This window comes from Rhinatrema bivittatum, chromosome 1, assembly GCF_901001135.1.
Source record: "Rhinatrema bivittatum chromosome 1, aRhiBiv1.1, whole genome shotgun sequence".
Lineage (NCBI taxonomy): Eukaryota > Metazoa > Chordata > Amphibia > Gymnophiona > Rhinatrematidae > Rhinatrema > Rhinatrema bivittatum.
The window spans coordinates 252,055,078-252,075,803 of record NC_042615.1 but is presented as its reverse complement, the minus strand read 5'-3'; the positions used below and the strand labels follow the sequence as shown (position 1 = coordinate 252,075,803).

Genomic DNA, 20,726 nt, shown 5'->3' with positions numbered 1-20,726 from the left:
CATAAGCCAATTGATTGTACCCTCTACGCCAAACCCTCCAGTCAGAGGCTGGCTGCGGTTCTTTGTGGACCACTGGCCTGGTGTCACTTTGGACCTATCCATTGTTCGTCGATAGTATTGACTCAATTTTCTGGGTGTTCCTGTGGACACTCCCCCAGGACCTTCTTCAGGTCGGTCCTCGCATCAGGAAATCCTCTTGACAGAGCTCGCCGCCCTCATAACAGCTGGAGCAGTCGAACCCGTACTGTTGCAGTAGCAAGGGAGGGGGTTCTATTCTCACTATTTTCTGATTCCAAAGAGAACAGTGGGACTCCATCCTATTCTGGACCTGAGAACTTTGAACCAGTTTCTAAAAAGAGAAAAGTTCAAAATGGTCTCTCTGGGCACCCTGATTCCCCTTTGGCAAGGAGGGAACTGGGTTTGCTCCCTCAATCTTAAGGATGCATATGCCCACATCAAAATCTTCCCCAGCCACAGGAAGTATCTTTGGTTTGTCATGGGTGAGAGGCATTTCGAATACAGGGTGTTGCTGTTCAGCCTAACCCCAGCCCCTGGTGTCTTCACAAAGTGTCTGGCAGCAGTGGGAGCACACCTCTGCCATCTATGGTGTGCAGGTGCCTACTTGGATGACTGGCTGGTTAAGAGTGACTCCCAGGTGGGGGCGCTTCGGTCTCTGCACTTGACCATTCAGGTGTTGGAATCCCTTGGGTTTGTCATCAACTATCTGAAGTCCCAACTGACCCTGTCACCACAGTTGAGCTTCATCGGCTCCCAGCTGGACACCGCTCAGGCCAGAGCCTATCTGCCCAACAATTGGGCACTTGCACGGGCAATCTCATGAGTCTGGTTCGCCAGACCCGGTGGGTTTCCGCTCACGTCATGCTCCGCCTTCTGGGTCACATGGTGGCCACTGTCCATGTGCGCAGGGCTCAATGGTCCCTGTGGTCCCAGTGGCAGCAAGCCACCCAGGACCTCCATGTGTGCATCAGTGTTACTCTGCCGCTCCAGGCCTCCTTGTCTTGGTGGGAGAGCTTGCCCAATCTGGAACAGGGGGTTCTTTTCCAGTCTCCTCCTTCCCAGATTGTACTCACCACGGATGTCAATCCTGGGGTGGGGCTTCCATGTGGAGGACCTCCACACGCAGGGTCTGTGGTCTGTTCCGGAAGCTCAGTGCCAAGTCAACTTCTTGGAGCTTCGAGTGATTCGTTATGTGCTTTGGGCATTCTAGGATCGCTTGTCCAACAAGGCAGTCTTGATCCCGACCGACAACCAGGGGGTAGTGTGGTACATCAACTAACAGGGAGGTACAAGATCGTTCCTCCTGTGTCAGGAAGCGGTTCAGATTTGGTCATGGGCTCAGTCTCAGGGCATGCTACACCGAGTCATGTAGAATGTGGTGGCAGGCCACCTCAATCGGGCCTTCCAGCCCCACGAATAGTCCCTGAATCTGGTGGTGGTGAAACGGATCTTCTGCCTCTGGGGAACCCCAGACATGTATCTCTTAACCTCCCTCTGCAACAGGAAGGTGAAACAATTCTGTTCCCTATACAGGGGGGACAGCTAAAGAGCCACAGACGCCTTTGTCCACCTTTGGAGCAGGGACCTCCTTTATGCATATTCTCCACTTCCTCTGGTGATGAAGACTATCCTGAAGTTCTGGCAGGACAAGGGAACCATGATCCTCATTGGCCGAGGAAGATTTAGTTCCTTCTGTAGGATCTCTCTGTCAGGGACCCAATCAGTCTGGGGACCTCCCTGATCCTTGTCACACAGGATCAGGGTAGGCTGCACCATCCCAGCCTCAGGGCATTGTCCCTAACGGTCTGGATGTCGAAAGGCTAATTCTGCAGCCTCTTGACCTGTCGGACGATGTGTTTTGGGTCCTGGTAGCTTCCAGGAAAATTTCCATAGGAAGTTTTATGGACTGAAGTGGAGGAGGTTTGCTGTATGGTGTGAGCAGCACAGTTTGGATCAGTTCTCCTGCTCTACAACGAAGCTACTTGACTATCTGCTGCACTTGTCAGAGGCTGGCTTGAAGACCAACTCCATCAGGGTGCACTGAGTGCCATTGGGGCTTACCACCAGGGGTGAATAGTTTGCCCATCCCTGTGTAGCCCTTGGCGGGGCATTTCATGCAAGGTCTGCTTCAGCTAAAGTATCCTCTGTGTCCTCCAACTGTGTCCTGGGACCTCTCTGTGGCGTTGGCTCAATTCATGAAGGATTCTTTTGAGCCACTGCACACCAGTGACCTGAAGTACCTAACCTGGAAGGTCACGTATTTGTTTGCGGTCACTTTGGCATGCAGGGTCTGTGAGCTTCAGGCATTAGTGACGTATTCACTATACATGAAGTTCTTCCATGATAGCATGGTTCTGCGTATGCACTAGGGATGTGCAGACAAAAAGTTTATGTTCATAAGTCCATAAGTCGAAAGGGGGGGTCAATTTCGGTCAATATGGACATATGTAGAATTCTATAAGTTGAGTCTATGTCCATACGTGCACAGATTCCCTAAATAAAAATTTAAACCCCTCACCCTCCTTAATCCCCCCCCAAGACTTACCAAAACTCCCTGGTGGTGGAGCGGGGAGTCAGGACGCCATTCCTGTATTCCTTTGCGAGGAGCACGTGACGTCGGCGTCACGTCGGAGTGACGCGGACGTCACGTGATTCCCTGCGCGTTCGCTCCGGGACCCTCGTTGGACACAACCGGAACTTTTGGCCAGCTTGGGGGGAATACAGAAAAGGCGTCCTGACTCCCCGCTCGACCACCAGGGAGTTTTGGTAAGTCTTGGGGGGGGATTAAGGAGGGTGAGGGGTTTAAATTTTTATTTAGGATCAACAATCGCGATTTCCAACGTATTCAACATAGCTATGTTGAATAAGTTGGAAATCCGATCGTTTTCGCCTCATCACTTTTTTAAGTTAAAAAAAAAAATTACGTTGCATTTTACATATGCGTTCAAAACGAATGCACACCCCTAGTATGCACCACAAGTTCCTCCCTAAGGTGGTGACAGATTTCCATCTGAACCAGTTGATCGTCCTACCCATCTTTTTTCACAGGCCTTATTTGCACCAAGGCGAAAGGGCTCTACACACCTTGGACTGCAAGAGAGCCTTGACTTTTTACCTGGAGCAGACAGCAGTCCACCAGCAGTCCACGCAACTCTTCATCTCATTCGATAAGAACTGATTGGGAGTTGCGGATTGCATCTCCTGCTATGCGCAAGCAGGTCTGCAGCTTGGGGGCCTTGTCGAAGCTCATTCTGTCAGAGCCATGGCGGCTTCAGTCACCCACCTGTGGGTGGTCCCCATGTCTGAGATCTGCAAGGCTGCAACGTGGAGTTCCCTCCACACTTTCACTGTTGGACAGAGATGGCCAACACGATAGCTCCTTCAGCCAGTCTTTCCTCTGGAATCTCTTTCAGCTGTAGAACACAACTCTTCCTGCCTAAGGCCCTTTTTCGGATTCAGGCTGTTTCCCACTGTTACCAACACCACTTGTGTTGTGCCCATTGGCACTTGGTTGGGTGTGTGTTAGTCTTGCTTGTATTTGGGAACAGCCTGTAGCTAGGGATTCACACATGTGAGAGGACTACCAATCCTGCTTGTCCTAGGAGAAAGAGTTGCTTACCTGTAACAGGTGTTCTTCTAGGATAACAGGATGTTAGTCCTCACAAAACTCACCCGCCACCCTGCGGAGTTCGGTTTCTTCTCTGTTTGTTTTATTTTTTCGTAAATTCTATGTTACGAGACTGAAGGGGGACCCCACATGGACGTGAGGATAGTGGCATGCTGGGCATGCTCAGTGTGCCAGTCAGTTTCTAGTGCCGGGCTCCATCTGATGATGTTATCCATGTGTGAGGACTAACAACCTGCTGTCCTAGGAGAACACCTATTTCAGGTAAGGAACTCTATTTTTCCATCTGGTATTGTAAAGCAGTGGTAGACTCCAGTGGCTGAAACAGTTCTCATTGTGCTTGATTGTTCCAGTTGTATCACATTTTTGTGTGCAAGTTGTTATGTGTTTTCCACTGCAATCACAAATTTGCATGTGTTGTGAGGGTTGATTTTTTTTTTTTTTTTTTTTCCCCCAACTGCTAAACTAAGTTGAGTGACTGAAGAACAATCAGTAATGAAAATATGCCCATGGTCAATTTCTGCACCTGTGGTAAATGGTAAGCTTCTTAGCTTAATCTTGCTATCCTTGGTAGTGCTTTACCTGCTTGGCATTGATCAGTGTGTAGTAGTTGAACTGCATTACGGTATGTTGTAACATGGTTGACAATGGCATCTGGCTTTACTCTTTGGAATAATTTAGGCCGGGACCTGTAGCTGCACAGCTTAAGTACAGTGGAAGATAGGGAAAAAAATTTGCATCCATCCCACAGCTCTCTCTAGTTTTACATTTCTGTAAGATGGTGCGCACTTACTGCAATTGTGTATGCATACAGTCAGTTGCACATTCTTCAAAAATAGTAAACTGCCAGTATAAACTAGTGACAGGAACTGCTGAATGTCTTGCAGAAAAGGTTTATTTTAATTTAATTTGAGCAGTAGCATGCAGTGTGACATTTTCCTTCATTTAGAAAAGCCAATGATTGCTTCTCTTTCACAGACGGTAGTGCCATCACTACCAGACCATCTTTGTCCACCAGTCTATTACTTCATTGCCATTTTCTTACAGCAATACCATTACTATAGACACCGCTCTGTCCTACTCCTTCTCAATACTTTTATGCTTCTTATATAACACTGGGGAACAATTTTTAACATAATTCCTGTTGAGTTCGATTTTTCAGCTGTTTTAGATTTAAAAATAGGCATGCTGATTTCAAAACTGCAGTTAGTTTTCTTCTATCACGTCAAGTTTTTTTCTCTACAGCCTATCTTAGGCCTGGATTTATCAAAATGCACTAAATATCGCATGCGATAGGAAAAGGGGCGTGTTTTATGGTAATAGGCTGTTTATTGCAAAGTGCGCTATCTGGTGATCCAAACATTCTACATGAGCCACTTGTTGACAGAAAGAACATTATATTCCCATCTCTGCACATAAAACTGGGTCTCATGAAGCAATTTGTTAAAGCTTTGCCAACTGAAGGAAACTGTTGCAAGTATCTCATTTTGCCATTTCCTAGCCTGTCGTTTGAAAAGAAAGGCCAGTGTGTTTGACAGTCCACAGATTCGGCAGCTCATTAAAGATGAACATTTCATCGGGACAATGTTAGAACTCCAAAAGAATGCTTAGTTGTCATTCAAAAACCTTGTCAAAGACTTTCTTGGAAATACACAAGCACAGAATTACACCAAAATTGTCCAGAAACTCTTGGAGAGCTTCAAAATGCTTCATTGCAACATGAGCATCAAGATGCGTTTTCTGCATAGCCATTTTGCTGACTTCCCGAAAAACCTTGGTGCAGTCAGTGATGAGCAAGGTGAACGATTCCACCAAGATTTGAAGGTCATGAAGGCACGGTATCAGGGTAGATGGGATGTACATATGATGGCTGACTATTGTTGGAGCATCAGGCGAGATTGTCCACAGATTGAACACTGCCGGAAAAGCTGTAAATGTAAATTTTTACCTTTAATATGTGTTTGGTAGCAGAACTTTACTACTTGTACACAATTTGACTTACAGTAACAATATATAGCCTTTGTATGAATAAAATAACTCTAAATAAACAGTATATTTAGGTAATTTTTTTCTTTTATTTTCTTTGTATGTACATTTTGTATGATTTTTGGGACAAAGGGAGGGTATCCTGTACCTTAAAAGGTTGATGTGATAGAGAAAAACTTGGGTCATTTTTGGATTCAAATGTCAAAAGTTAGTCAAAAACAAGTGTCGGATCTAACTCAACGAAAATTGTGTTCCCCGGTCTAATATTTCACTTGGACTCGCACCAGAGACCTTGCACTGTCTTACATGGCTATGGCACATTGAATCTGCGAAGGTTCTGGCAAAATCGCAGAGGCCAAGGCCTTATCCCATAGTCACCTCTAATGCTTGCCTGTGACATCCTGGAAGGAGAGTCATGCACACATTTGTCTGTACAGACAGACAAGGGATAGGCAATAGCTAGAAAATCAGAAGGATAGATGACAGGAGAATAGGAATTTGTTGCCAGAGAACATACTCAAGGTGACTAGCATAGTGGGGTTTAAAAGTGGTTTGGATGAATTGGAGGGAAAGGTCCATAAATAATTATTAGACAGGTAGACTTGGGAAAGCCAATCCTTATCCATGGGAGTGAGCAACAAGAAATGAATCTACGTTTTTGAGATCTACCCAGTATTTGCCAGTGTCGATGGACCTTGGTCTAACCCAGCATGACATACCTTATGTTCTCATATAATTAAGCATCTCTCATTTGCCCACCTAATCTCAAACAAGCAGTAATCTGTCACTTCAGATACTTTTATTATGTTGTAATAGATTTCCTCTGTCTTCTCTCTGGTAGCCATAGTGAGCGGAGCCAAGCCAATTGGAAATGTCCATGAAAATATTGGCTTCTGTTTTACCTGAGCTAGATCCAGTTTGGTATAATCTGAGTAACTTTTTTCCAAGTCAGCCAGAGTATAGCTGGGATAGAAAGAGGAAATAAAATTCAAGGATGTTTTCATATTGAAAAGAGTTGGAGGTGTGCAATAATCCCAGGTGACACATTTTGAGTTCAATTTTCAAAGTGATATCCACAAGTAAAAAAGTGTTTTACCTGCATAAATAAACTTCATTTTTTGCTTGGGAGGTGTGGGTGAAGTGGTAGAGCATCTAGGTGGACTGGAGAAAGACTGAGAGAACTGGTGGAGGTATCAGTGAACTGGTTATTCCAAGTAATTATGGCTCACTATGCCATAATTTAAAAAAAAAACACCTGCTTCTGCATTTAATTCTGTGTGTTTATTTGCCCAGTGTCACGGTTACTTTAAGCTTAGTATGCATTGGCAATGTATGCACTTACTGAAACATGTGTGTACTTTCGGAGTAGATATAAGTAATTTTTTATAAACTGTGCAGCTTCTGCCACACAATTTATAAAATATATATTTATTTAAAAACATTTGTTTCCTGCCCCTCCAATGTTTGGGGCAGAGTACAGTAAAAACATACATAATAAATTTCATGACAGTAGACAAGTTAACAAAACATGCTTAAATAAAATTATAAAAATCTACAAATGGGGTGAAGCTGGTGCAAAAAAGGACTACTTGAAGGCTTCCTTAAATAAATAGGTTTTTAATATTTTTAAAAATATCTTTATATCCTATGTGAGACGCAGAGAGAGGGGAAAAGAATTCCAAAGAATTGGACCAAAGATTGAAAGGAGCATTCATGATGGAAATTAGTCTGGCTGCCTTAGGTGGAGGAACATCCAATAAAAACTGACTGGAGGGCTAGTTGTAATCTCCTTGCATCCACTTGTGCACGCAAATGCTGCACATGAATAGATTTGAAAGTTAGCCTCCCTATGTATTAAAAAGATCACACTGAGTATTCACAAGATGTTGACTCAATTTGACCTTATAATTCCATAAAAGAATGTATCTTCAGTTTGATAGAGAAATTTGTATTTACTTTGAATGAATTAAATCATCTTCCTCCTGTTTTCTCTTCTTTAAGTAAGTTACTATTTGCTATATATTTTACTTTTGTGCTGTGTTTATACTGTGTGCCAAAGTAAACGGGGTGATAATTTTAGGCTTCTGAGATAAAAGCATATAAAAATATGCTTCAGTTTATAGAGAATTTGTGAGTTCCTCAAGGCTTGCACTTTGCCCTCCTGCTCATTTTTCTCTCTTCTGGTTTTCAGGTCTATAACCTGACTCAGGAATTTTTTCAAAGTGGAAAACCAGTTAATGCTGAGAGTCAGAATAGCGTGGGTGTTTTTACCCGGGATGTAGTGCGCAAACGTGTCAAAGCAGATCCAGATGACACGGAAACCACAAAGCGGCTGAAACTAGCCATGGTCCAGCAATACCTGAAGGTATGGATTTTTGGTTCCCTTTGTACAAATTTTGCTAAGACTTGATAAATTTCATATAATTGAAAAAGAAAAATGTTAAATCGTATCTTAGAAAACCTCATTTAATTGTTTTGGTCCTTTTCATTTGAACACTTGTAATGCACTATAAGGTCAATTTTTCAAAAGGGTTCCATGCATAAAACTATGTGTATGTAAATATCATGTATATGCTATGTTATAAACATTTCGAGTACATGTGTATTTTCAAGTTTTGCATGTACTTTATACCAGGGGGGAAAAGAAGCGGTCTAAAGGTGTTCTGGGGCCAAGGTTCAGAAGTGCATGTGGTAGTTGCTATTTTGTGAAATATTCTCCTATGCATTATCAGACTTACTCATGCACTTTTTTCCCTCCTGCTAATTGACTTGCACAAGCAAAATTGAACTTGTCTATTGTCTGCGCAATTTTAGGCTGAAATGTGTAAGTGAAGTTCTACAGGGTGTAGATGAACTGGAAAAGGACTGGGACATTTGGATATGCAGCCCGATCCACATCATGACGTCTCATGTGGGGCCCCTCAGCCTAATTTTTTCTGTAGAGCCTACAAAAGTGTTCCGTTTTTCTCTCGGCAGCTGTGGAGTGAGTGCCCTAATTCTATTGGAGCTGCTTCTTGTGGGGCTTTGAAGTAGTAATTCTCCCTTTTTAGCTCCTTTAGGTTGTTTTTCGTTCCATTTTTTCTAAGTTTCTTTGCATTTCTTCATTCAGGATTTGCACCAGTATCTGTGCATCGAGACTGCATCGATTGGGATTTTATCCAGTATTGAATTATTCAATTTTGCCTTATTGATTTTTCTACCCAATACCACAGCCTTCCTCACCCTCCATACTGTAGGCTCTTATAAATAACAAGGCAAATGCGATTTTTATCATGGCCCAGAAGGCTGCCAGATTCGATAACCAACAGCTTCAGTATTAATCGGTGGTGATCTAATGCGATCTGAAGAAGGCCAAAAGGTCTGTAACCCATTCTTCTATGCCATCAGGGAGGAATTCTCACACCCTTGACTTGCTTAGAAGGACAGGTTTTTCTTTTATTAGGGGCCTATGCTTAATGCAGCTCTTCATGTGCCAGTACCAGTACATGCAAGACATTCTGAAAGATGTCAAGGAGTTGTACGAGCAGCTCTCTCAGTAGCATGATACCCTGGAATCGTTAGTAGACATGGGATGGAGTGTGGAAAACACATAGTCGGTTTGACCTTTGAAGTTTCGAGATGGCATTGAGAATATCTGCAGTGAGTATTGGTAACTCCAAATTCACCTGGCTGTGACAGGCTGCTCAGGATAGGCTTGCTGACATGCCATGCAAAACGGAGAATCTCTTTGGCGATAAGATCACGGAAGTGATGGCCCAAATTAAAAACCACTGTGCATCGCTTCAGGCCCCCTCCATTGCAGACCCACCCTCCACAAACAGGAGGTATCTCGGTGGGGCACCAAAAAGACATCTCTATTCTTAAAGGAGATGCTGTCTTCTACCCCCTCATCCCCATCAAATACAGGTTTCTCTCTCATCTCGGACAACAGAGGGCACAGAAGCCATAGGAAGCATCTCAGCTAAAACCTGGGATGAGGTTTTTGACTGAATTAGGGAGTGCATAGCCTGGGTCCCTGTATTTGTACCAGAGGATCTGTCGCGGGGAGGCCGAGGTTATATAGAAACCATTGGATTCTTAGTATAATCAAGAAAGAAAACATATTATGCCTATTAGATATCCCTCCAAATTGCCCACTGAGAAGTGTTTGGGCTTCTTAGCATCAGGAACTGCTGCAAAAGAAGCTGTCCTCCCTCTGAGGTCATTGTTGATGACCTCTTCCACCAAGGGAAAGAAGGTGGGAATTCTACTGCAAGTATTTCTTGATCAGAAAGAGCAGGGCTATGAGAAAGTACATGGAAAAGTTCAAAATGGTTCCCCTTGGCATACTGATTCTCTTTCTAGAGAAAGAAGAATGGCTATGCTTACTCACATAGCAATATATCCAGTTCAAAGGAGGTTTCTCAGATTCATAGGAAAACACCACCTCCAATATTACCAGTATCCCTTCGGCAACAGCATACCATGTGTTAAAAAAAAATCTCTTGCAGTAGTGGTTGCACATCTGCACAGAGTAGTGGTGTGTGTATTTCCCTGCCTGGTTAATTTGCTGGTCAAAAGTACATTTTAAGGAGGTACTGCCGAATCAATGAGCAAAACTATCTGGGGGTGTTGAAGTTATTAGGGTTTGTCATCGGTTATCCCAAATCACACCTGAGCCTGTTATTTCTGTTGGAATTTATAGAAGCTCTGCTAAATATAAATTGAGCAAAGGCTTTTTCTTCCACAAGAAAGGATTGCCATATTTGCTGTCCTCTGTGGATAAGATGATGAGTCAGCAGATGTCAGGATGGGACATGTTGAGGTAGTTGGGCCGCATGTTTTTAACAGTGCACATTGCTCCTATGTCACGTCTCCACATGAGAAGAGCTCAGTGGACCCTAAGATCTCGATGAAATCAAGCACTTAAGAATCTTTAAGATAGCAACTACATCACCCAGCCTCTAAAGGACTCTCTGTCATGGTGGCTGATTCCCTTAGTTCAAATTGTCCTAAACACAAATGCATCCAACCTGGGCTGGAGAGCTCATTGAGAGGGGCTCCGCACCAGGGTCTTTAGTCTGCTTAGGAAGTTTCATCAGATACATTTCCTTGCACTAAGGACAATACAGTATGCTCTAAAAGCTTTCAGGAATCAGTTGTCCAAGAAAATTGTCATCATCCAAAGAGACAATCGGGTAGCTATGTTGTACATCAACGAGCAGGGAGAAACAAGATCATTCCTTCTGTGTCAGCAAGCTGTTCACATGTGGAAGCTATGCAGTATGCTTAGTGCGAAAGGGTTTTGAGACGCCATTCTGTTTGCTGAAACACACACCGTTGTGTGATACCATGGAACTGAATTTGTCTGAGAATTTTTACCTTAAGTGATTTGGACACTTGATGGTTTAAAGTGTTGCCACTCCATCAGTAGATCCTCTGATGCAGATGCAGATGATTTTTTTTTTTTTTTTGAATGATTGACTAATCAAGGCTGTGATTCATTAAGATAAGTTATGATTTTATATGCAAGAGAAAATGTTTTAAAAAACCTCTAATTTTGCTGGCTATGACCTATAATTATAGAAAGGGCAATGAAGACTGAAACGGCCAGAAGTGCCTAGTATGATTGGTCATTACACATGTGTTTACTATAGTTTTGATTATTCCTATATGTGAGGGATGTGTGTGTGTGTGTGTGTGTGTGTGTATTCCATGTACAAAATAACAAATATATAAAGAAAAAAAGAATTACAGGCAACTAGATTCCCATTTAACATTAGTCCACAAGACAAAGTGGGGAAGAGTAGAATTAATAGGAGAATACTAAGGTAGATAAAGGTATATAAGCAATAAGCGCTGACATTCCTGAATCAAAAGAAAAGCAGAATCAAGGACATCCACCTTGACCATCACTGGAGTAGAAGTGGACAGGTGCTTTTCAATATATATATATAAATGATCTGGAAAGGAATATGATGAGTGAGGTTATCAAATTTGCAGATGGTACAAAATTATTCAGAGTAGGTAAATCACAAGCGGATTGTGATACATTTCAGGAGTATCTTGCAAGACTGGAAGATTGGGCATCCAAATGGCAGATGAAATTTAATGTGGACAAGTGCAAGGTGTTGCATATAGGGAAAAGTAATCCTTGCTGTAGTTACACGATGTTAGGTTCCATATTAGGAGCTACCACCCAGGAAAAAGATCTAGGCATCATAGTGGATAATACTTTAAAATTGTCGGCTCAGTGTCCTGCAGCAGTCAAACAAGCAAACAATGATAGGAATTATTAGGAAGGGAATTGTTAATAAAACAGAAAATGTCATAATGCCTCTATATCGCTCCATGGTGAGACTGCACCTGGAAAACTGTGTACAATTCTGGTCGCCGCATCTCAAAAAAGATATAGTTGCAACGGAGAAGGTACAGAGAAAGGCAACCAAAATGATAAAGGGGATGGAACAGCTCCTCTTTGAGGAAAGACTGAAGAGATTAGGGCTGTTCAGCTTGGAGAATAGACGGCTGAGGGGGGATATGATAGAGGTCTTTAAGATCATGAGAGGTCTTGAACAAGTAGATGTGAATCGGTTATTTACACTTTCAAATATTATAAGGACTAGGGGGCATTTCATGAAGTTAGCAAGTAGCACATTTAAGACTAATCAGAGAAAATTATTTTTCACTCAATGCACAATAAAGCTCTGGAATTTGTTGCCAGAGGATGTGGTTAGGGCACTTAGTGTAGCTGGGTTCAAAAAAGGTTTGGATAAGTTCTTGGAGGAGAAGTCCATTAATGGCTATTAATCAAATTTACTTAAGGAATAGCCACTGCTATTAATTGCATCAGTGGCATGGGATCTTCTTAGTGTTTGGATAATTGCAAGGTTCTTGTGGCCTGGTAGGTGGTCTTATTCAGGTTGAAGAACCTGAATATGTACACCCTGGAGGGGAGGGGAGGAGAGAAGGAGCAGGGGTGATATGATACAGACCTTCAGATACTTGAAAGGTTTTAATGATCCATGGTCGTCAACAAACCTTTTCCATTGGAAACAATTTAGTAGAACTAGGGGTCACAATTTGAAAATCCAGGGAGGAAGACTTAGAACCAATGTCAGGAAATATTTCTTCACTGAAAGGGTGGTGGATGCCTGGAATGCCCTTCCGGAGGAAGTGGTGAAGCCTAAAACTGTGAAGGATTTCAAAGGGTCATGGGATAAACACTGTGGATCCCTAAAGGCTAGAGGATGGGAATAAATAAAAAAGCCTGGGAGTAACCTACATAGAGCAGCAGTTACTACCTTGGGAAGCTTGCTGGGCAGACTAGAAGGACGTTTTGGTCTCTTTCTGCCATCTTTACTATGTTATGTTATTCTTCTACAATAAAAAAAGCACCAAAGAGAGGGAAATAGAATGCAATCCTATTACCACAAACCAATTCAAACAAGAGACAATATCATAGGCAAATGCTCAAAGATTGTAATCTACTGTCTCTCAACCGCAATGGGCCTCAGGCAGTCGTCAGCCTTCTGAGCAGTTTTTTTATAATCATTTATTGTCTCTTGTGCTTCTGCTACTAAAAAATATATTCAATTTTTTAACAATACTTTATTAATACATCTATTAAAATAGTAGAGACCTAATGTCTCTGTCTTGAAAACAGAATACTTAGCCAATTCGGATGCTCATCAGCCACCAATTTTTGATTGGAACGAATTTTTGAATTTTCACTCGACATGGGCCATGTTTCGACTATTACAGTCTTCTTCAGGGGAAATAATTATTATCCACCATCGACACAATATTCTCTTAACCTAAAACAAGAACCATACAATAAAACTCACACACACTTTTCCAAAACTAATTCCATCTCGCTCATAACAAATCTCTATCTCAAACATCCAGCTATAGAAGAACATTGTCCTAACATATCTCAAACTTCATTTGCAAAAAATTGCTGGGTTAATATCTGCTTAATATCATAGAAATATGATATGAGTGAGATGGACTTAGTTTTGGAAAAGTGTGTGTGAGTTTTAAAATAATATATTTTTTAGTAGTAGAAGCACAAGAGACAATAAATGATTATAAAAGAACTGCTCAGAAGGTTGACTACTGCCTGAGGCCCATTGCGGGCAAGAGACAGTAGATTACAATCTTTGAGCATTTGCCCATGAAATTGTCTCTTGTTTGAATTGGTTTGTGGTAATAGGATTGTATTCTATTTCCTTCTCTTTGGTGCTTTTTTGATTGTCAATATTGAGAGGAGTTGGCATCTGTTTTTGGTGATTTTATTCTTCTACAATAGACATCTTCAAATAAGCTGTCAAGTCTAAGATATCCATAAATATCTGGGCCAATTCTTGACTCTTAGCTTGGGCTTTTTTGCATTTCCCAGTAGGAGAAAATAGATCTTAACAGGCAAAATTACATCCACTGGCATATGCAGAATCTCAAATACCTTTTGAAGAGCTCACTAGGTATATCCCAAGGAATTCAAGGGAAATTCAGCAAATGCAGGTTTAAATGCTTAATTTGGTTTTCCAAAATTTTCAATTTCTGACGCAGTACACCCCTATCTTGAATTGCTGCAGCATTCAGAGACTTCATCTGTCACTTCCTTTTCAAGTTTTTCAATCCTATCCGACTGCTCTTGCAAGACTAGTTCATAGCCCTTGGCCAAAAAATCAAATTTAGAAGATAGGGAATTAATTTTTGAAGAGCAATCAACTACAGAGGCATCCATTCTAGCCAAGACACTCTACAAGGAGCTTAATGTGACCTCCACTGTCTTTACTAATATAGCATGGGGTTCCTCTCAATCAAGCTCTGACAAACTCAGTATTGCCTTAACCTTTTGTCGCTCCACGGGCATCAAAGTCAGTGTAAAATTTCCTCCATCCGACTGGCTCAGCTTCTCCTGCAACCCTGATCCAGGGGTCTCCCTAGGTCTCACATCAGCCATCGTTAGAGTCGATGTAATCGAGGTGCGCTGAACCCTAGTTCCCTCTTCAGCATTTACGCCTGTGACATCATCAATCTGTGCTGTGATGACTGAGCTCCATGCACTCCTCTCAAGCAGTGGTAACCTTTGATCTGAGGACTCAATGATACCTCATTCACTTGGGAGGCCAATGCTCCTCTATCAGGCTCAGCGCAGGAATTCTCAGGTCCCCTATCTCAGGAATCTTCTATTGTTGTGGGATAAGAATCAATTAGAGGGATAGGCTCTGTCCCCTTCCTTTTTGGAGGCATCCTGAGAGGAAATAAGAAAAATCTTTAAAGGAAACCAAGACGTTGCAATCAACACTGTGGAGATGCACGTTGCCATGTTGACTCCTCTTTCCCCCCCCCCCCCCCCCCCCCCCGAGTATATGTCTTGTATTCTTATGGCTTCAAGGAAAGATTCCACAAAAAAGTCCTGTGGGTCAAAGTGGAGGAAGTTTGCCTTTTGGTGTGAGGGGGAGACCCTAGTTCATTTTTCCTGCTCCACACAAAAACTGCTTGATTACCTTTTACATTTTTATGAGTCTGGTTTGAAGATCAACTTAGGGTTCATCTCAGTGTAGTTGTCATATATTTCATTTAATTTCGTTTATTTAATTTATTAATCACGTAACACAAATTAGGCCTAAGCAATGTACAATTAAATAACATTCATGATAAAAACATATATTTGAAAATAAAAGTAAAACTCAAGTTACCAATTGAGAGAGAATCATGCTGACAAATGGAATATGGCCTCTGAATTAATAACAATTAGGTTTTTGACATATTTAAGTTTATTTTGATGTAACCACTGTATGACAGATGCAAATGTGCATATGTTCAAGAGTTTTGTCCCAGGTTGAATTTAATCGGATTAAAAAAACTAAATGTCAGCATATATTTTATATCCATCGGTAATGCTGGCAAGAAATTTTGCAACTGGAATCAAATAGATATTAAATAAAACTGCTGACAAAGCATAACCCTGTGGAGCACCAGATTTCAAATTCTGCCAGGTAGAAAAATTATTATTAAATTTGACTTGGTGTGTCCAATTGCTGAGATAAGCTGAAAACCAATATAAAACGTTTCCTGAGATTCCGCACTCTCGCAGTAAGAATCTCATGATTGACAGTATCAAAAGCTGAAGAAATACCTAGAGAAACAAGTAAAAATTGTTGACCAGTGTCTAAGTCTCATCTGATGGTGTCTATTAACGATACTAGAAGTTCAGTACTCATGGAACGTCTAAATCCAAACTGATGGGGATCAAGTGTTTCATTTTCTTCTATGAATTCAGTCAATTGCTGTAATATAGCACTTTCAATCACTTTTGAGACAAATGGTATAGATTAAATTGGCCTATAGTTTATTGACTAACCACTACTAGAACCACAGAATCACTTATACTTTGGAATGGACTATTGGTAAATACTGACTCATGATCGCAAAGCATACCAATGTGCCCAAAATATTACTCCATTCACCAAGAACCTATAAAATAAGTGATCTTCAATCTAGGCTTCATTGACCTTCATAATAGGCTTCATCGTATAGCATAATTTCACTTTCCCACTCTGCCTTATATATAATCATTGGTTAATACTAGTACATTTTTTTTGTTATGTTTTTCAATTTGCAAGTATCACATGTTAATGCCACTTGTGTTTTGCTCCTTTAAATCGCATTATAATTGCAAATTTGCCACATTACTTAACTTAGTAAATACAAGCCACTGTGTCCGAGTTGAATTTTGCCCGGTAAACTCTGCCCGACACGGGACCGTGTTTCGGATGTCAAAACGATCCTTTTTCAAGGGCTCAATTACTGCAATATAAAAGGTTCGGTATAATCCACAGGAAATGTTTATACTTTTTACTTGACAATAACAGATGCTAGGAAAGCGTTAATTTCTGTAGCTCAAGTCCAGAAACTTACTTTAGACGCTCTGGGCCGGATTTTAAAAGGGTTACGCGCATAAGGTACACGCGTAAACCTTTTAAAAACCCCTGCGCGCGCCGAGCCTATTTTGCATGCACAAGCCCCAGGACGCGCGTAAATCTCGGGGCTTGCCTGGGGGGGCGTGCCGGGAGGGATGCTGCGTTTTCGGGGCGTGTGCGGGGGCGTGTTTCCGGCTCTGGGGCGTTTCGGGGGCGTGGCCAAGTGCCCCGACACAGCGGCCTGTGTCGGGGCCTGCCGCGCCGGCGCGCGTAAGTTACTACTGCCCGGAGGCAGTAGTAACTTTTAAGATAAAGGTAGGGAGGGGATTTAGATAGGGCCGGGGGGGTGGGTAAGGGAGGGGAAGGTGCGGGGGGGTGAATGGAAAGTTCCCTCCGAGGCCGTTCCGATTTCGGAGCGGCCTCGGAGGGAACGGGCAGCGCGCGCAGGGCTTGGCGCGCGCAAGGTGCACAAATGTGCACCCCCTTGCGTGCGCCGACCCCGGATTTTATAAGATACGCGCGGCTATGCCTGGTGGGCGAACAAAAGTATGCGCACGCATAGATTTGTAAAATCTACCCCTCTGTTTGTTCAGCTAGAAACATGGTGGCATGATAGCGTTCATTTCCATTATCAGCGGAAAGACTGCCATTGTTTCACCATATTTAAAGGGCTGAAGCTGTCAATTAATAGAGCCGACGTAATAGAGAACTGATGTTGAATTGTCAGAACCATTGCAACCATAATGGCCGGGGTTGGAGACCTAGTCGGCCATGTTAAAAATGTCAATTGCCAAAGTAACATACTTAATGCACAATATGTAAATGTTATCAAAAATGAACTGAAAATAAACATCGCAATTTTTTCAACAAGTATGATCTTATCAAATTTAGCAAGCATCAAAGTGAGAAAGTACTAAGACGGAGTGGGAAAGTGAAGTTATGCTATACGATGAAGCCTATTATGAAGGTCAATGAAGCCTAGTATGAAGATCACTTATTTTATAGGTGCTTGGTGAATGGAGTAATATTTTGGGCACATTGGTATTCTTTGCGATCATCATCTATAATTTGAGTCAGAAGAATCCTGACCAGGCATTTTTTTAAATGGGTTTAACAACTGCCTTTTTTTAAACAGTCTGGAACACAACCAGATTGAAGCGATTTATTAACTATAGTTAATGATGAAAAAATGGTGTTATTAATTGCTTTAAAAAAGGCAATAGGAGAATTGATGGAGGGACAATACACATTGTTCATGGAGGAAATAATTTTGGATATTTCATTAAAATATGATCAAATTGAACGAGAGAGAGAGAGAGGATCATTATACCAAGGAGCAACATTGGCAAAAGTCAAAACTGAGGTTCTCAACTTTTAAGGAGAAAAATTTTAAAAAGGCTTTGGCGATGGCATATCAGTAGGAGATGGGCAGGATTTCATGGTACAGGTTAGATTTATAGACCATACGCCTGATTTTTTTCAGCATAAAAATGCTTTATAGCTTCTAATGTTTTTGATTGATACCTAGCCAGTAAAAGTCTGAAATTAGATACACTTATGGTTGATGGTGTGCTTCTAAACCCCACTCCGGAACACCTCTAAACTGGCTCTTTTTTTCTTTTTTCCCCTCTTGAGATTTATGCATGATACTGAAATACACACGTGCTTTCAAGGTTTATAAAATATCATCTACACCCATAACTGCTACTTACGTGAGCATATACTATTATTACACACACAACTTCCACACAATTCTTTGAAAATTGCCTCCATAAAACCAGCCCCTCTAGGCTTTAATGCAAGGAATTGCTTCCTCCTGTAATGGACAAATGGCCACACTGAAATTGATACTACTTTTCAGTGTTTTTTTAAGTATGTTTAAATACATTGAGCTACAGAAAATATATTGGGAAAACTTGTGTTAAGTGTGCAGTTCATATCTGGAAACCTATCTGTCAGAATTAAGTATTGTACTTTGATGAAACCTTTATAACCGTTAGAAGTACAATATGCAACCATCATAATCTAAAAATATCAAGAGTGCTAGTCTTTCTATTGCTCACAGATGATTAATTAAAATGGTTATGCAAAATTAGTGAAATAAGACTATGGAAGAAATGTCAGTTTCTCTTTTTTTTTTTTATTATTTTTTAATGTTTAAATAGCTTTAATTTGTTTCAAATGTTTTAATTTATATTTAAAATTTGTTGTAAACCGCCTTGAGCAGCTATATCAGTCTGATTGGTGTGGTATATAAGTAATAAATTAAATGAAATTATGACAATACACACTATCTGTGTAGGACTATAGGATGCTTTGTGTTGTAATTTCATCATTTCATAAGCATTCATTGCTATTGTCTGAGCAGCTGTGTATGTTTTCCATATAAGTAGATTTTATGTCTTTTATGGTAAAATGTTAACTTTTGTAACAATATGAATTTAATCTCTACTAGGTCGAGAGCTGTGAGAGCAGCTCCCACAGCATGGATGAGGTGTCTCTCAGTGAATTTGGAGAGTGGACTGAAATTCCTGGTGCCCACCACGTCATTCCTTGTGGCTTTATCAAGATTGTGGAGATCTTAGCCCATTCCATCCCAGAATCTGTGGTTCAGCTCCGCAAACCTGTCAAGTGCATCCACTGGAACCAGTCCATCAGCAAAGAGATTGAGCAGGTGGCCGACCATAACAGTGACCAGACTGAGGAGAAGGCCTACCCAGTTGTCGTGGAGTGTGAAGACTTCGAGTTTATCCCTGCCGATCACGTCATTGTGACCATTTCACTTGGGGTCCTGAAGAAATACCATGATACTATGTTCCATCCTGGCCTCCCTGCCGATAAAGTGACAGCCATACAGAAACTTGGGATCAGCACCACCGACAAGATCTTCCTGGAGTTTGAGGAGCCTTTCTGGAGTCCGGAGTGCAACAGCATCCAGTTTGTCTGGGAGGATGAGGCGGAGAGCGAGAGTCTAACTTATCCCGAGGAGCTGTGGTATAAGAAGATCTGCAGTTTTGATGTCCTTTACCCTTCTGAGCGCTACGGTTATGTGCTGAGTGGCTGGATCTGTGGCGATGAGGCTCTGATCATGGAAAAGTACGATGATGAAACTGTTGCAGAAACCTGCACTGAGCTACTGCGTAAGTTTACAGGTTGGTATTTCCCTTCTTCCTTTCTTTGGATTTCTTAAAATAGAAAGGGAAGACATCAATTTGTATGATAAAACTTCAAAAACATCCTTGACTTAGGGGCCGATATACTGACCTGTGTCTGGCTTTGCCGGAAAAGGCTGATTATCGTAAGAAGGGTTTGTTTTGGGTTTTTTTTTTGTGATACTGCTCATTTAAATATTATGGACATGAGATTTGCTCATTTATTTTGTGATAAAGTCAGCGCAAAATTGTGGAATTTGTTTAAAAAAAAAAGTAACTGTACCTTTCTAAGATAATTGTTTCATAAAAAAACACTGAATTGTGTAATTTTGCTGTCAAAATTGCAATAGTGAATGTAAAAATTTTCAAACTCAGTTACACATTTTGCCAATTTTGTATATGTTGTCGCATTCATGAAGGCATTTGACATTAGTACATAACCCTCTTCACATGGTTACCAACCAGACATGTCAAAACATAAATGATAGTTTTGTTCCCCCACGTGCCGGTATAAAGTTATTTTGATTATTTTCAGTAGATTTTCGTCTTTTTTTGAGACAAATGCTTGGAAGAAAGCCAAACTTTATCAACTTGCAAGTGCAGATTATCTGGGAACTTAGGAGCCAATTCTTCTTTACTTGATGGAAAAATTAGACTGAATAAAGTTTCAAAAAGCCACAGAGAACTATTACTGTAAGGGTAGTACTGAGGAAATCTGGATAATAGGGTTTGAGAATCCCTGACCCAAGGAGCTTTCAATTTAGGAGCTACATATGTATATTTTCATCTTGGTTTCTTGCTCATAACCTCAGGATAGCAGGGTGATTCAAGTTCCCTTGTTGGCTGGAATCTAAAAGACTTCCTTGCAAGGCTGAACCATATTCTGCAGGATTCTCCCTTAGGCATCAAGACCTTCATTCTTGGTGGTTGTTTGTTTTTTGTTTTTGTTTTTTTTATTATTTTATTTTTCCAGGAACTTATCAATAGTGTTAAGAACAAAAATGAGAAATCTTCAGTGGCCATTGTGCTTTCCCA

The 20,726-nt window shown here is 41.4% G+C and overlaps 1 protein-coding gene across 5 annotated transcripts in view; it reads left to right on the top strand.

The window, feature by feature from the left end:
• The window catches only part of SMOX (spermine oxidase), a 142,833-nt gene that overhangs the window by 104,907 nt on the left and 17,200 nt on the right, over positions 1-20,726 (top strand). For all 5 annotated transcript variants that reach the window (XM_029593407.1, XM_029593426.1, XM_029593416.1 and 2 more), the window contains 2 exons: positions 7,821-7,994; positions 18,995-19,691. In XM_029593407.1, coding sequence (XP_029449267.1) covers positions 7,821-7,994; positions 18,995-19,691 — 871 coding nt within the window. The remainder of the gene's footprint in view (positions 1-7,820; positions 7,995-18,994; positions 19,692-20,726) is intronic.